Source organism: Perognathus longimembris, chromosome 14 (assembly GCF_023159225.1).
Source record: "Perognathus longimembris pacificus isolate PPM17 chromosome 14, ASM2315922v1, whole genome shotgun sequence".
Taxonomy (NCBI): domain Eukaryota; kingdom Metazoa; phylum Chordata; class Mammalia; order Rodentia; family Heteromyidae; genus Perognathus; species Perognathus longimembris.
The window spans coordinates 6,714,730-6,732,546 of NC_063174.1; the positions used below are offsets into that span (position 1 = coordinate 6,714,730).

Here is a 17,817-nt window from a genome sequence, read left to right on the forward strand (position 1 = left end):
ATAATTCTAATTGAAGATTTCTATACAACTAAACATGGCAGATGCATCACAGGTATGTGAATATTTATTTCTTCTAGTCCTTTAATTTTAGTATTTACTATCAAAAACATTTTTATTTCATAATATCAGAAAACTAAATTTGAGTAATTCAAAATGAAAAGTATCTTAAGCTCTGAGCCTGATGACTGCAGTGAAATAGTCACATGACACAGTTTTGTACGCTGCAAACATTTTAATGATTATTGTTGAGCATACATTTTGGAAATTTACTTCAAACTGCAACAAGTTTAAATAAATGTTTATAATATACAAAGAAAATACAACCAAACATAAAACTTGCTTCAAGTGTGCCTTGCACCTAGACCAGTGTTTCCCCCTCCCTTAATATATCTTTTATTTTTGAGCTGCACAAACACACTTAATTTGATCTTTATAGTATGGCATTTAGGAAATAAAAATATACTCCCACCTCAAAGAAATAAAAAGGTTGTGCATGATTATATGCCAAACGAAAGAGAGAATACTAGAATAGTGCAGGCATCATTAAAAAGGAAAAGAAAAAGCTTGAGATGCTCATTAACTCTCTATGTCTTAAGGAAGCAGGATTTTTGATGAAGTAGCTTCAAAGTCAGCAAAACGGGGGATCAGTGATGGCAACTGTAGTGTATGGAATATGAAATAACAAACTTTACACAAATACACTGTTAGAAATTTACCAGTGAACACTGAAGATCTGAGAAGCTGCTCTTTGGAACAGTCGGTGAGTGGGACTATCTTTTCCAGTCACATGAGCCCTTGTGAATCAACACAGTGTCCTGTCCTGTGCAATATATCTGCTGGCTGGGTAGTTACAGGATTTTTTTTTTTTTTTGTCATTAGCAGCTAACAAACTTATTCCACATGTTCTTAAAGCCTTAATGGTGGGAAAAAAGGCAAGTGTCGTTAGCGTGGAGGATCACACTTCTCTGCACACAAACACAAGAGGCTTCACTAGAATTGTAAGTCTCTGATGACTCCCGTTTTACTTCAGAACTCAATTGAGATGAAAGCCTTTCTCCATTGTAGCAGCTAGCAATCGTTCTCTCATGATCTCCTCAGAAGAATATTCGGGCAACTTAAGGTAATGCACACATGTATTGACTGATGGATAGCTTGCGTCAGTAGCATCAACCTGTAAAGAATGACAATAATAGAACACCACGGGTTTATTTTTTGTTTCTTCCTTTAAATACTGATGGAACTAAATAGCACTGGGATTCCCATCAGCTAGTTTTTACCTTTCGTACAACTGTGAGTCTAGGATGGAGGTTAGCCAGTCCACCTGGGGGTAGAGTTGAGCAACCAGTGGTAAACTGCAGGAATGCTTTCCTCTCATCTGAAGACATGCCACATAAAACTCGCACAAACCTCAGGAAACCAGGGCTAAAGGAAGAGAAGTATAGTTATATTGAATGGACAGCAAATTTAAGTGGAAAAACACTGTACTTATAGCTACTTTAAAAATGTCAAAGATTGTCTTGCATTTTTACAAATAGGAACTGAGGGACTGGGGATATGGCCTAGTGGCAAGAGTGCTTGCCTCCTATACATGAGGCCCTGGGTTCAATTCCCCAGCACCACATATACAGAAAATGGCCAGAAAGTGGCGCTGTGGCTCAAGTGGCAGAGTGCTAGCCTTGAGCGGAAAGAAGCCAGGAACAGTGCTCAGGCACTGAGTCCAAGGCCCAGGACTGGCAAAAAAAAAAAAAAGGAACTGAAACCTAAAATCTAACCTGCAACAAACTCAGAAAACCACATAAGCTCAAGATGAATTTGTATAATTAATCTAAATAAGGCAAATAGTACTAGCTAACCCAATTTATCAAAGAAAACTTGAAATAATCCATTTTCATTCCAGTAAAATGGTTACTCTGTGTAAATAATATCTATTAATAAAGACCAAATGCCACACAATTGATCAATTTCATAATTATTCTGTTAAAAGAAACCAGACCATAAAGAGTATAGGCTACTTGATTTCACATTAAAGTTCAAAAGCAACTTACCAAGAGATAGTTATTTAACTACTAGAAAAGAACATGGTAAGACTTCTATATGTTATATTATTGTCTTTTATTCTGAGTACCAAGTATAAAGGTATGCTAATTTTGTGATGATTTTCTTAAGCTGTGTGTATGTATATATACCTACATACATAGAGATCACTTTTTTATACCTGAATTAAAAGCAGAGCCTTTTACCATTTATGCCACATATTCTAAGTACTTATAATTTAGCCAATTTTTTAAAAAATATTTTTTTATTGTATTTATTTATCATTATTTCTTTGACAGTCCTGGGGCTTGAACTCAGGGCCTGAGCACTGTCTCTGGCTTCTTTTTGCTCAAGGCTAGCACTCTACCACTTGAGCCACAGCACCACTTCGGGCTTTTGTCTATGTGGTGCTGGGGAATTGAACCCAGTGTTTCATGTATATGAAGCAAGCACTCTTGCCACTAAGCCATATCCCAACCCACCAATTTTTTTTTAATGTGTGTGTGCCAGTACTGGGATCTGAACTCGGGGCCTGAGCACTGTCCCTTATTTTTTGCTCAAGGATGGTGCTCTACCACTTGAGTTCCATTTCCACTTCTGCCTTTTGAGTGGTTAATAGTAAACATAGTCATCTCTCGCTATATAATGGTTCACTTATTGCAGATTCACAGCATCACGGGTTTAAAAAAAAAACAAAAACAACCACAATATAGTGAGGAACAACTAACTATCCAACCCTGGACTTTGAGGATTTTCACCTATCGCAGGGGTCTCTGGAACGTAATTTTCACGATAGGTGAGGATCACTGTAAAGACAAAATGTTTTTTGCCCAGTCTGGCTTTGAATTATAAATAGCTAGAGTTACAAGCACAAGCCACTGGCACCTTTTGGCCAAATTTTTAAATAATGAACAATTAAAACAGGAGAAAATGAAATAGCAGCCATTATTTAGTGTCTGTGTAGCCTCATGGCCTTATCATTGCGTATGCATCTTCAATGTAATTCAGTGAGTTTTTTAAAGAACTTATCATTAGAGCTTTGCCTATAAACAATTTTGTACACTGGGAAATTACCGACACATACCTGTCACGGGTGTAACCTAGTTTAGGTTCAGTGTAATTGATAATATCTTCTGCGGCCCAGGAAGGTGACTGGTTTCCACAAAGAATCATCTGGACTTCCTCATGGCTGAAGGAACTTAACTTCTCCATTGGAAAAACTTTGTTAAAGCCATCTAGATTAAAACGCACAACTTAGTTTCTAAGTTATGATTACAAAGTACCAAAATTTAAAATCAAGCAAAACTGCTCATTATCATCCAAGTGGACAGAAAATGGGGAAAAAATAAATGTTTGAATAAACAAAAATCAAAATAGCTTGAAAAATAAAAAGGTCTGGAGATTTAAGATATAAATCTCTGTTTAGGGGGTAGGGATGTAGCTCAATGGTAGAGTATTAGCCTAGTTTATGCAAGGCCCTGTATAATCCTTAGTACTACAAAAATACAAAAATGACAAGATCAAAACGTGGCACCCCAGACACACAAAGAAAATCTACATATAGATTATCCATCCACCCATCATCCAGACACATACACATCACAGCACAATCAAAATGCTCAAAATGTAAACTATGAAAATACTCATTTTGATCACTGCTAAAACAATGAAGTAAATTAGGAAGAAAAAACATACTTATTGTGGCTAGTTGCCAATCTTATTTATTTATTTATTTATTTATTTATTTATTTATTTATTTTTGCCAGTACTAGGGCTTGAGGGCTTGCAGGGCCTGGGTCCTGTCCTTAAACATTTTTTTGTTCAAGTCTGGCACTAGCACTCTACCACTAGAGCCCCAGCTCCACTTCTATCTTTTTGGTGGTTAAGATTGTCAATGGACTTTGCTGCACAAGCTGGCTTCGGACTACAATCCTCAGAGTGCAGTCTCCATAGTAACTAAGACTAGAGGCCTGAGCCACCAACACCCAGCAAATGGCCAAATTCTTACAAGCAGTACTCAGAGCTCTGTGTCATAAAAGCAGCCAATGTTGGATTCATGTTTTCAAAAGTGGCTTACTATACTTTTTCTAGTCTTCACTTGAAGAATTTTCATGGTATTCACAGGTGGGGAATGGCTACCCAAGGGCCAAATAAGAAATCATTTGGTATATGTCAGGATAGACATAAAATGCCCACAGCCTGTCTACCTGTATTGATACTTTTGTATGGTCATATTGATGTTACAAATACACAAATGGCCTTTGGAGGGAAAAAAAAGATCTCATCCCTTGCCCATGATGAATCAATTCACCTTCACTGTGTAATGTAGAAGGTATACAATCTTAAGTCTGCTAACAAATGAAGAAATGAAAGCCAATGTGGGAACCCAGTATAATAAGAGGAGAAACGTACAAGTATATTATAGCTTTAGAATGTTGTAGCCTGTTCTTAATACTTGTAGGTCCTAATTATTTAGAGGACAAGAAATTAGGAGGCAAGTTTAGTGATTTTCAGCAGTCTTGATCATACTTTCAGCTGTTTCAATGGCAATGGATTATTATCCTTCAAAATTACCTCTAAAGGCTTCCATCTGTTTCTGAATACCTGTATGCATACAAAAGTCAAACATCAAATCCACATACTCTTCTGCATTATCCATTGTTATCATCTGGAAAAGAAAATTCATATGCATTATTATTAATACTTTAATACTATTTCAGTAACGGCTCATTTAACTCGCTTTACAAAAGTTATCTTTACCTCATCTTCACCACTTGGCTTCAGATCCACAGCTGTAAAACCATATATTCTAGAGGAAGGGCAAAACTGGAAATTTAATCTGAGGACAAAAAAAAAATTAAGATTAACTGACATTCAGCACTACTGCTGTTGTTTATTGTGAGGTCCTGGGGCTTGAAATCAGGGCCTGGATGCTGTCCCTGAGCTTTTTGTTCAAGGCTAGTGCTCTACCACTTGAGCCACAGCTCCAATTCTAGCCTTTTGATGGTTGATTGGATATAAGAATCGCACAGGCTTCCCTGCTTGGGCTGGCTTTGAACTAGGATCCTCAGAGCTCGGCCTCCTGAGCAGCTAGGATTACAGGTGAAAAAGCATGAGTGCTCAGCTTGGTACTTAATGTCTATAACACTGTTAGATGTAAATATGAGAACTAAGTTTTACTCTTAATTTACAGTGCTAAGGATTGGGCCTAAATCCTTGAACATGAGGCAAAAAAATTCTTTCCTCTTTCTCTTGATGCTGGTATTGGTGGTTGACATCCTACCACTTGAGCAACATCTCCACTCCTGCTTTTTGGTGGTGAAGTCTCATGGACTTTTCTGCCTGGGCTGGCTTCAAAGCACTGTCTATAAATCTCAGCCTCTGAGTAGCTACAATTACAGGCATGAGCCATTGGTGCTTGGCTGAGGCAAGATTTAAAATTTTTTAACATATTTTTGTTGTTATTATAAAGGAGATGTACAGAAGGTTTATTGTTTCATAAGTCAGGTAATGAGTACATTTCTTTTTGGTCAATGTCACCTCTTCTTTCACTCTGTCCTAGCTTTCCCTCCTGTCCCCACCCACAAGGTCTAGTTCATTTTCAACATAGTGTCTAGTGAGTACCACTGCTGCATTTGTTCACCTTTTTCCCCTCCATTTTTGTCACCCCCGTACCCTCTCAAAAACAGATAAATGGACAAATAAGACCAAAAGAAAACAAATTAAAACTTCATTTTCATTTCTTGGAGTTAATTTCCATAAATACTATTTTATATAATCAGAGGAGCACAGAAATTGCACCTTTCCTCCCCCAAAGATTATCCTCCTAATTACCTGACTAGTCCATAAAAGAATACAATCTAGGGCTGGGGATATGGCCTAGTGGCAAGAGTGCTTGCCTCATATACATGAGGCCCTGGGTTCAATTCCCCAGCACCACATATACAGAAAACGGCCAGAAGTGGCGCTGTGGCTCAAGTGGCAGAGTGCTAGCCTTGAGCAAAAAGAAGCCAGGGATAGTGCTCAGGCCCTGAGCTCAAGGCCCAGGACTGGCAAAAAATAAAAATAAAAAAAAATTAATAAAAAAAAAGAGTCTCAAGGACTTTCCTGCATAGGCTGGCTTTGAACTAGGTCATCAGATCTCAGCCTCCTGAATAGCTAGGATTATAGGCGTGAGCCAGCAGTGCCCATCTCTGTGGCATGATTTTTAATGCAAAATCTTGTATGTAAAAACTACTAAGCCAGATTCTCAAACCTTATGAAGCAAAATAATCAAACTAAAGATTTTTTTATGATGAGTAATGGTAGAGCCATGTAAGACTTTTTACAGGAAAATTACTGCTTCACTGAAGTAACAATATATACAAAACAAATACAAACATACGTGTGTGTGAAAAACCCACTATTAATATACAGTTATGTATCACTTATGATGAGATTCACTTTCAGAAATATGAAATTAGGCTTTTTTTTTGGTTGGTCATGGGGCTTGAACACATAGGACCAGGGTGATGTCTGAGCTCTTTTTCTCAAGGCTGGCGCTCTATCACTTTGAGCCACAGTGCCACTTTTAGTTTTCTGGTGGTTAAGTGGAAAGAAGAGTCTCACAGACGTTTCTGCCAAGACTGGCTTTGAACCTCAATTCTCATATCTCAGCCGCCTGAGTACTAGGATTACAGGTGTAAGACACTAGCACCCGGCATTAGACAATTTTTGTTGCACAAATATATAACATATTTACAAATAGATTGTTGTGCTTACTACACACCTAGTTTACATAGGATAAGCCTATTGTTCAAACTCCAAAGCTTTAGGATATTTAATATGACACAATGGTTGTGCACTTAAAAACAAAAAGATACAAGGAATACCTAAAGCACCAAAAATCTTACCTCTTTTATAATTTTGTGAAATAACCTTAGTACATGTGGCCTATTGTTGACTGATGCATATGACTGAGGCATATGATTTCTGTACACCATTTATCAAACAGAACTTTCTAATCTTATCAGCAAACATTAAGATAAAAACATAAGCCAGGAGGCCATAGCCAAGTCTATAACCCTAGAAAAGTCAGGAGGCTAAGATATGGATCTCCAATTAACCATTAAAAAGCCAGAAGTGGGGCTGTGGCTCAAGTGGTACAGTGTTAACCTTGAGCAAAAAGCTCAAGGACAGTGCCCAGGCCCTGAGTTCAAGCCCAAGGACAGGCACACACACACACACACACAAAAAAAAAAAAAGGGAAGAAGAAACAATGCAATCAAAAATTATGAGAGCATACTTTAAAGTGCAGCAATTACATGCATATAAACTGAAATTTATTTATTTTGCCAGTCCTGAGCCTTGGACTCAGGGCTTAAACACTGTCCTGGCTTCTTTTTGCTCAAGGCTAGCACTCTGCCACTTGAACCACAGCACCACTTCTGGCCTTTTTCTGCATATGTAGTGCTAGGGAATTGAACCCAGGGTTTCATGTGTACCAGGCAAGCCACTAGGCCCTATTTCTCAGCCTCCCGAACAATTTTTACTAAAAGAGCTGCAGTAATTTATAGATAGAGACTTCCAGACCAACCGCTTTTGAGCTTTGCCAAGCCATATAATTTTAGCTGATTTTTCAAAATGTTGTCAGCTCTGAACTCATTCACACACTTTTTTGGAGCCTGTCTTGGGGCTTGAGCTCCTCAGGACCTGGGCACTGTCCCAGAGCTTTTGTGTGCAAGGCTAGCACTCCAATATTTGAGCCACAGCTTTACTTTTGGCTTTTTGGTGGTTAACTGGAGAAAAGACTCTCATGAACTGCCCTGCCTGAGCTGGCTCTGAGTGACAATCCTCAAATCTAATTCTCCTGACTAAGGATTACAGGTGTGAGCTACTGGTGTCTAGCAAGACATAAACTTTTAACACACATCTGGAAAATCAGGTAATCTTCCACAGGTTTGATAATTCATTCATCAGGTTAAAGGAGACGCATTGAAAACTTACCCTAAATCCTCTATGCTAAGTGGAGGACCAGAACCTGAAGGATTCTTCAGTACTAGTTCCTGCAATTTTGTGTTCTTCTCATCTTCAGAAAGACTTTTGTTGCTTAAAATCTGGCGTCTCTTGATAGCAAGGTCCTTAATTTCTTTTAAAAATCTGGCTCTGTGTGGATTTACAAGTTCAAAGTCTTCCCAAGTTAAAATTCCATTAAACCAAGCTGGGGGTTTGGGCTTAGGGGGATCAAGAATAAATTCGGATTTTGAATCCTCTTCAAAGCTTCCTACTGAGAGTGAATCGTGGCCTTCTTCTGTAGATGCTTCAGACTGACTTTCAGTGCAGTGTAAATCTCTATCACCTCGTGATTCATAAATCAGTTTACTCATATTGCTTTTAATGTCACCCATACACATAAGTTTAAAGAAGGGCTTAGAAATAGGTAAGTCCACAAGTCTATTGTCTTGAATACACTTAGCCAAGAAAATGCCAAGGAAGTGAAAGAGTTTTGTGATCCTTTCAAGCTCATCACTATCCTGTGGGAATGGTGCTGTGAACAGTCCGCAAGACCTCTGCACGTAGTAACCAGGAGGTTTCAACCCACCTCCAAGGTCCACCTAATTTTGTAGAAAGGAAAATTCAAATAAAATTAAAAGCTTTTTCATTATCTTAAAAAGTCTATAAACGTATTTCTTCTAAAGGTACGAACATATGTACTTGTGCACACACACACACACACACACACACACACACACACACACACACACACACACACACACACACACACACACACACACACACACCCCCCCCCCCCCAGGCTTTGGGTGTCCAAATTTTATCCTTTAGAAATACTTTTAATGTAAAGATTACTCAAATTGGTTTATGCTTCAAAGGTGTAACTACTACTATAGTTAATACTTTTCAAAAGGACAGTCCCAACTCAAACCACAAAATGGCAAGTCTTACTTGACGAGATTCATCGTCTGGAAAGTTATCATCACAAAGCCAAGCTCCCAAGTCAGTTCTCTGGAACTCTGCTGCCACTAGAGCATAGAACTCTAACGTGGGTCCCAAGCCAGTTCCTTCTTCTCCTAAAAATTCAACCTAAAATAAGAACAAATAGTGGTGTAAAAAAGTAAACTTGAGGTATATGTTTGTTTAAATAATTTAATTATTTTTAAAAAATTTATTGCCAAGGTGATGAATAGGGGAGTTACAGTTACAAAAGTAAAGTAATGAGTACATTTCTTTTTAAACACTGTTACCCCCTTCTAAACAATTTAATTCTTAGCAAAATTCCCCACATGTGAGTTAGTGCTATTATATTTTTTGTTACACAACAATAGTATAGTTTTATATGTTATAAGCAACAGAGGAATTTTATTCCAGATTTTCTACAGAGAAGAATGATATTTGTTTTATGTCATTATACCACTAAGCACTGTGCTTAGCACTCATTGTTCACACATTAATCACTTTGCACATCTCTGCAAAGTAATTTATTTTTTATATCAAAGGAAATCATACCTCAGATAAAGAGGTTGAATCACTTGAAAAAATGGTGTAAAGGTTTTTTTTACCTGTCTCTTCATGATATTTATAACTTTAAGCAGTTCCTTTAAAGGTTTTTATCCATAATCCACCTTGTTCAATGGTATTTCTTAACAAAAACTTAATAACATGGTAATAAAAAAGTGAGGATTATTTAAATTAGAAAAATATAAAGGTAGAAGAAAAAAGACACAGGCAAAGAAAGCCTGTAAATAAACTGAAAACCATAAAGTTCTGCATAGTTTCTAAAAATGTATTATTATATCTACACAATCAATCTGATTCAAAGAGCAAATGACAGTTCACATCTGTGATAGAGGTATTTCCATATTTCCTTAAATAAAGGTAAGATAAAATTAATGTGTAAAGAGTACCTCAAGAGTTAATATCCTGAATTTCATATTGCCATTTGCAGTAACATCTCTCAATACAGACCAATAATACAGTACACTATGCATATTTTACGTGAAATAATATTATAAAACTATGTGCTCAAACCTGCAAATGATCTAGCGCAGCTTAGATGAGGAAAATCTGGATGATTGCCAGGAAGAATCCTCCCTAAGTGCAATTAGTCAACCCAACTCCATTAAGAAATGAGTCACTTGCTCATGACTTTTCACTCTTTATTCTCTGCTGTTCATTAAGCATATAAGATCCTGACCCAAGGTGGTGGGCTAGCATTCTCTTATGAAAGACACTGGCAAAAAAGAGGCCTCTGTACCCCTACTTGAGAAATCCCTTCTCATATTTAACTGACAGTTTTTATGCAGTGGAAAATAAACTTTGGCTAATTCCATGTCATTCATTCTCTCTTAAAACGATCTTATTTTATATGAGGTTACCTCTAGAACTGACTTCCGATCTGCATGTATTTGCATGACATTCTCAGCCCATTCCATCAGTGATTCCCCACGTGGGACTTTTACTCGTTCATGCTTGAGACGACCAACTCTAAATTCTCCAGGATCATCTCGCCTTACACTGCTTGTGGTCCTTGTTCGTTCCACAGTGGCTTCACGTCGGTTTTGTAACCACACTATTGCTCTGAAATTAAAAAGCAAAACAAAACCTCTGTAGTTGTAGCAAACTTTACTTAACAGTCGAATATACAACTTAACCATCAAGTTTGAAACTGTGCCAGACCTGGGGCTGCAACTCAGTGAAGCACTGTCCCTAAGCTTTTCTGCTCAAGACAAGCAAGCACTCTACGGCTTGGGCCATAGCTCCACTTATGGCTTTTCCTGTCAGGGATGTTTCAGCAGTGATCCTTAGATGGTAGCCTAGTACACAGTAAGTAGGATTACAGTTTGAGCCACCCGGGTCCTGGCACTCCTTGTAATTTTAACAACTAATAATTTATGTAAGTTGCTAAAAACTATACAGTAAATGTTAGGTGATAGAAGCTTTTCATTCCATACATATTAATCCAACACAATATATATCCAAATGGAATTGAAAAAAGTTTTAACGTCAACCAACTCTTTTTTTTTTTTGGCCAGTCCTGGGGCTTGGACTCAGAGCCTGAGCACTGTCCCTGGCTTCTTTTTGCTCAAGGCTAGCACTCTGCCACTTGAGCCACAGCACCACTTCTGGCCGTTTTCTGTATATGTGGTGCTGGGGAATTGAACCCAGGGCCTCATGTATACGAGGCAAGCACTCTTGCCACTGGGCCATATCCCCAGCCCCATCAACCAACTCTTTACAAGATTGGAAGATAATATATTGCTGACATCAATCTTAACACATAAAAGAAAATCTTTACTCTAAAAACATAAAAAGATATAATCCTACCTTGATGCACCAAATGCTGTACATGTGAAATAAAGCTGTCTAGTTTCAAAAGGTATTAGAAAAGGGCACTTGCTGGTTAATTGTTCACACCAGTCTGGCAGAGCTCCACTTGCTAAAGCCAAAGGTTCCTGAAAATTAACAACAAACCATGTCTTAGAGTTAAAAAGCAACCTCAATTCTTACAGGTAATTAATACAAACTATAAGAAGACCAAAAATTAAAAAGAGTTCATCCCTGTGAATGTATTACCTCAATCTGCTGCAAAATTTTTGTTGTGATTTTTTTGCTAGTAAATTCATCTGGTGGAAAAATAAACTGAGGTTGCTCATCACCATCTGCAAAATTAATTAACACAGCTGATAAGATGTAAACTGGCTTGCTATAAAAATGCTATAGAAATAAGACAAGGTATCTTACAGACCTTCTTGGGATATTCTTGAGTAAGGGTCACTTGCAACTATATACAAAATACGCAGAAGCTGAAGGACATCTTCCACTCCACAAGAGTTCTGTCCATTTCCTGCTTTAGCCTGAGGTTGTTCTTTTGTCAAATTAAGAATGTCACTACTTTGAAGAGTAGATATGGCACCCTGGTTTAATCCAGACTTTGTTCCATGCTCACAAAAATCCTGAAGAAACAATTAGCAAAACTAGAAATTAACGTAATTTTAAGAAAAGCAATCAATCTTTCCTCTAAGAATTAATTTGAAAGTATTGGAATTTTTCAAAGAATTAATTGCATTGTTTTGAAATAAAAACACTAGCACACCATTCATTCTAATTGTTAAAAAAAATATGGGCTTGGGATATAGCCTAGTGGCAAGAGTGCCTGCCTCGGATACACGAAGCCCTAGGTTCAATTCCCCAAGCACCACATATACAGAAAACGGCCAGAAGCGGCGCTGTGGCTCAAGTGGCAGAGTGCTAGCCTTGAGCGGGAAGAAGCCAGGGACAGTGCTCAGGCCCTGAGTCCAAGGCCCAGGACTGGCAAAAAAAAAAAAAAAAAAAAAAAAAATATATATATATATATATATATATATATATATATATATATATATAAAAAACAGCCATAAGCTCTAGTTAAAAGACTACTCCAATCCAATAACAAGGGGTCATATTTGAAATTTTAGCATTTGAACATTAACAGTGGTAATTCACAGTCTTGGGGTTGTTTGGGGAGGTTTTGCTTTAATTCAGGGCCTGGGTGCTGTCTCTGAGCTTCTTTGCTCAAAGCTAGTGCTCTACTCCTTAAGTCACAGCTCTACTTCTGGCTTTTCGCTGGTTAATTAGAAATAAGAGTCTCATTCCTGCCTGGGTGTGCTTTGAACTATGATCCTCAATATAACAAGCTTCTTAGGTAGCTAGAATTACAGTTGTGAGCAAACAGAGCCCGGCAAAGCTTTTTTAATTGTCTATTTTTTGTTAATGCTAAGGATCAAATCCAGGCCTGGATGTGAGGCAAATGTGAGGCGTACACGTCCAGCCCCTGATGAAGTTTTTAAAGCTGAAAAATAAAGCACAAGCCATCCCAAACAAAATAGTGTTTTTATGCCAATATATACCTTATATGCAGCTATGAGCTGAGAACAATTTCTGTTTTTCCTAATGCTTTTATTAGTGCCAGTTAATTTCCAGTGACGCAGGAAAGCGGCATCTGCATTCTTCTGCAGGTAGGTTATCAAGTCATTCTTTGGTAATTCATCAGTGCCAAGGTACTGTTCCACATGCTCTACAGACCAGCAGCCCTACAACAGGAAAAACCAAATGTTGGCCTTTCCCAATCACGTATCTACGACATTTCACATGCATTTCCTGAGCTAGCCTTAAGATCATGCACTCATAAAAGAGTTCCAAATTAGTCAAATTTCCACTTAAATGTTCAATTAAAACCCAAATTTTAAATTTAAGAGCCAAGAATAAAAACACATCTTCTAAAAATAACTTACCATTTTTCCACTTTCCTTTTCCTTGTCTGAATCCTTCATTTCTCTGTACATGATCCTAAAATATGAAGATATTATTCACGTTAAATCATACATCACATGATTTGTGGTTAACTCCAACAAGATTCTAATTCGTTTTCTTTTGGGCCAGTGCTGGGGCACTGTCCCAGAGATTTTTGCCCAAGGCTAGGGCTATTGTTCTACCTCTTGAGCCATAGCTCCTGTTCCAGCTTTTTTGGGTGGTTAATTGGAGGTGAGGTTCTCATGGACTGTCCTGCTAAGGATAGCTTCAAACCCTAGTCCTCATATTTCAGTCTTCTGAGTAGCTAGGATTACAGGCATGAGCCATTGGTGCTCAAAAAGACTAATTCTTAAGAGTAATCTATGAGTTAGGCAATGGTGGCTCATACCTGTAAATCCTACTCAAAAGGCTGAGATCTGAGAAGCCAGTCCTGGCAGCATAGTCCATGAGACTCTTATCTCTAATTAGATACCAAAAAAGTTGGAAGAGGATCTGTGGCTCAAGTGGTAGCCTTGAGTACAAATGCTCAGGGCCCAGGCCCTGAGTTCAAGCTTCAAGGTAGGCAGAAAAAAAAGAAAAGATGTATATGAATGATGTCACTCACTAGCCATATGCTTTTGGTAACTACTGAAGTTAAGGTGTGTTTTTTATATTTGTCTTTGCATTGCTGGGTATTGAGTCAGAGTAGATGATCTACTATTAAGCTATATCACCAGCCCTGAATTCTTTGAGATAAGGTCTTCCTTTGTCGATCAGGCTGGTATTGAACTTACTATGTACTCTCAAAAATTTGGATCTTCTGCTTCATCCTCCCAAATCCTGGAATTATATTCATGTGCCCAATATCGTCTTAAAGAGAACTTTTAAGAAACATATTAATTTGGACTAAGCATGGTGACAGGTATTTATAATCCCAGCTCCTATAAAGAACTGTAGTTGAGGCAAGCTGGGCAGAAAAGACCTCTCAAATCAGTAAGCTGAGCATGGTGACGTATGACTATAATTCCAGCTCTATGAAGTCTCAGCTATGTGGGAGACCTAAGTGGAAGGAATGCAGTCCCAGACCATCACGGGCAAACCGTGAGAGCCTATCTATATAACCTACAGATAAAAGCACTGATGCCCATAGCTCAAGGGGCAGAGTGTCAGCGTAGTCAGCTCCAGGCTCTAAGTGCCCCACTACTGCTGGGAAGGTAGCAAAAACCGTATTTTTGAGTTATAATTTAAAATCTTAGAATTATTGCAAAGAAAACACAAATCATATCTAGGGTTTTTAAAGATATGAATGCTCACGATATTCATACATTATAGTAAAAATAAATAAAATGGGATATGAACCATTTCACATTTCAACATGGAAAGAAAACTAGGAGTAACAATGATCAGGAGTGCTATTTATACAAGGCATTGAAATTAATTTTTAAACTTCAAAAAAAGTAAGTATTAATGCCATCACTACTTCTTTTCTATCTAAACAGGACCTTCATTAGCCATTATATAATCGATATTTGATTCTATTAACTTATTTGTATTATGAAATAGTAATTATCTTATAGATAATATATAGCATTTATTACTACATTGTAAAAAACTAAAGCTACTTTATTTTTTTACTTTTTATTTTTGCCAGTCTAGGGCTTGCACTCAGGGCTTGAGCACTGTCCCTGAGCTTTTTTTTTTTTTTTTTTTCCTCAAGGCTAGCACTCTACCACTTGAGCCACAGCACCACTTCTGGCTTTTTCTGTATGTGGTACTGAGCAATGGAACCCAGGGCTTCATACATGTTAGGCAAGTACTCTATCGCTAGGCCACATCCTCAGCCCCTAAAGCTACTTTCTATGTTTTTGGTTTTCCTACCGGTCATGGTGCCTGGGCATTGTCTCTGAGGAAATATGCTCATGGCCAGCATTCTATTACTTTGAGGCACAGTGCCACTTCTGGTTTTTGAGTGGTTAATTAAGAGGTAAGAGTCCACAGATGTTCCTGCCCAGGCTGGCTTCGAACTATGATTCTCAGATCCTTCTGAGTGTAACTAGGATTACAGGTGTGAGCCACCATCACCCAGTCTCATTTTTTTTTGTAATTGATTCCTTAATACTACTGTCATTTTTATATACTTCCCCATGGCCATTAATGCTTTTGAATTCATGAACAAAGAAGTAAGCTTAACCTACATACCCAAAAACTAGGAATAGAAAATATTGAGTACTTTATACACAATTTCCATAGAAGAGTTCAAATAAGACTCTTAAGTTATTAGTCAGCTAAATTGTTGTGTGTGTGTGTGTGTGTGTGTGTGTGTGTGTGTGTGTGTGTGTGTGTTGATCCTAGGGGCCTGGACTCAGGGCCTGGGTGCTACTCTTGAGCCTTCTCCCCCTCCTCCATCCCCTTCTAAAAAATTGTTATTATAAAGGTGGTATACAGAGGGGTTACAGTTACATAAGGATCCTTGAGGTTTTGTGCACAAGGTTGGCACTCTACCACTTGAGCCACAACTCCACTTCTGGTTCTTTTGGTACTTCATTGGAGCTAAGACTTAGCCTCACTTCCTGCCTGGGCTGACCTTGAACTATGATCTCAGCCTCCTGAGTAGCTAGCTAGGATTACAGGCATGCAACACCGGTACGTGGCTAGTCAGTTGAAATTAGTTCTGAAATTCTAAGAGTTAACCATTCTGTATTTGGGATCAAAAAGGTTCTTCCTTGTTCCTGCAAGTAACAGAACAAGAATGCTACTGGGTTCACATGTGATGACAATATCTACTTAAAAACATTAAGTTAAAATCTCTTACGTGTATGTTGGCTCCCAAATACGCCTAAGTTTATCTGATTTCACATTGCCATTACAGGACAACTGAAGTAATTTTTGGACATAATAAAAGATGGTTGATCTGAAATTGGTGAGTGGCAATTCAACTTCACGAGTTGTTCCAAGACCAGTTACTTTCAAAGTGAGGGCTAATCGAGGTGAGGGAGTACATTCAACTTCTTCCAAAAGCTCTGAATGAGGTGTTCCTATGAATTTGAAGACATTCATATTAAAGGAATAATATTAAAAACAAGCATTTCAGAAAGAATACTGCATTGAAAAACAAGGTTACATGAAGTTTAAATTCTTTTGCAGACAGACTAAATTCTGTCAAATACTTAAAGACTTTTGCCATAAACATTTGTCTTATCTATACGTATTTCTAAGTAAATATCTTTATTTTGTGCGAAACTGGAATTGAAACTCAGGACTTCATGCTTGCAACCACTTAAGCCACTGTTTTATGTTTTGCAATAGAAATAATTAAATTTAGGTTATTCAAAGGCAGAGTCAAGAAGCAAATATACAAGAATACAGCCAGTTGTCATTTGAAAATAAATGCTTTCGTTTTCTATGTGAGAAAGCTTAAAGTATCTATAAATTCTACTTCAGAGAAAACCATGTACTCTGTCTAGATCAATGACCAGTCAAACTTTACTTAAAAATAACTGAATATGAGATAAACATATGCATAGTATTACTTCCACTTGAGCCATCATGCCTCCAGCTCTTTTAGGTGATAATGTCTCATGTTTTTTACCCAGGCTAGCTGTCAAACCACATTCCTCTTAATAACCCTGCCTCCCAAGTTACAGGGATTATAGTCATGAACCATCCTGGCTGAAATATTTTTATTACTCATTGAAAAAACATTCCACAACACTTCAATTGAATCATATCCATTATAGGACACATCAAATTTCCAATTTTTTGGCAATATCAATAATACTGTGTATTTCATCAGTATATTACAAATGCAGGGATAATATGCTTTAGTATGAACTACTACTGACAAAAATTACGTTAGGGCTGGCAATATGGCCTAGTGGTAGAGTGCTTGCCTCACATACATGAAGCCCTGGGTTCAATTTCTCAGCACCACATATATGTAAAAAGCCAGAAGTGGCGCTGTGGCTCAAAGTGGTAGAGTGTTAGCCTTGAGAAAAAAGAAGCTAGGGACAGTGCTCAGGCCCTGAGTTGTGTGTGTTGGGGGGGGGGGGGTGGAGATGGACATGACACTTTATCAGAAGACATGAAATATGTTGCCAAAAAGTTTTACATACTTTCTGCTGTAGTTTCCTTTTCAAAGAAATTTTAGAACATATTTTTTTTTGGCCAGTCCTGGGCTTGGATGAGTACTGTCCCTGGCTTCTTTTTGCTCAAGGCTAGTACTCTGTCACTTGAGCCACAGTGCCACCTCTGGCCATTTTCTATATATGTGGTGCTGGGGAATCGAACCCAGGGCTTCATGTATACGAGGGCAAGCACTCTTGCCACTAAGCCATATTCCCAGCCCTCTTAGAACATCTTGATTCAGCCTAAATCCATTCTCCCCATAAAATATTATACTACAAAGAGTGAATACTCTATTGATTAAACAATTTCAGTCATTTTAAGAAGCAAGTACTAATTCCAATATCTGATATTTACTAAGGCACACACATCAAGTACCATGTTAAGCATATTACT

General features: G+C 37.9%; 1 protein-coding gene across 9 annotated transcripts in view; it reads right to left on the bottom strand.

The window, feature by feature from the left end:
• Positions 1 to 215: 215 nt before the first annotated feature.
• Hectd1 (HECT domain E3 ubiquitin protein ligase 1) overlaps positions 216 to 17,817 on the bottom strand; it is an 89,354-nt gene continuing 71,752 nt past the window's right edge. For 5 of the 9 annotated variants that reach the window (XM_048362193.1, XM_048362188.1, XM_048362187.1 and 2 more), the window contains 14 exons: positions 16,112 to 16,334; positions 13,302 to 13,356; positions 12,918 to 13,100; positions 11,777 to 11,984; positions 11,605 to 11,690; positions 11,356 to 11,483; positions 10,407 to 10,608; positions 8,977 to 9,114; positions 8,020 to 8,627; positions 4,795 to 4,873; positions 4,609 to 4,702; positions 3,119 to 3,269; positions 1,278 to 1,422; positions 216 to 1,171 (listed from right to left, as the gene is read on the bottom strand). In XM_048362193.1, the coding sequence (XP_048218150.1) occupies positions 1,034 to 1,171; positions 1,278 to 1,422; positions 3,119 to 3,269; positions 4,609 to 4,702; positions 4,795 to 4,873; positions 8,020 to 8,627; positions 8,977 to 9,114; positions 10,407 to 10,608; positions 11,356 to 11,483; positions 11,605 to 11,690; positions 11,777 to 11,984; positions 12,918 to 13,100; positions 13,302 to 13,356; positions 16,112 to 16,334 (2,438 nt within the window). In that variant the 3' untranslated portion in view covers positions 216 to 1,033. The remainder of the gene's footprint in view (positions 1,172 to 1,277; positions 1,423 to 3,118; positions 3,270 to 4,608; positions 4,703 to 4,794; positions 4,874 to 8,019; positions 8,628 to 8,976; positions 9,115 to 10,406; positions 10,609 to 11,355; positions 11,484 to 11,604; positions 11,691 to 11,776; positions 11,985 to 12,917; positions 13,101 to 13,301; positions 13,357 to 16,111; positions 16,335 to 17,817) is intronic. The other 4 variants (XM_048362194.1, XM_048362192.1, XM_048362191.1 and 1 more) reach the window with 1 other exon arrangement.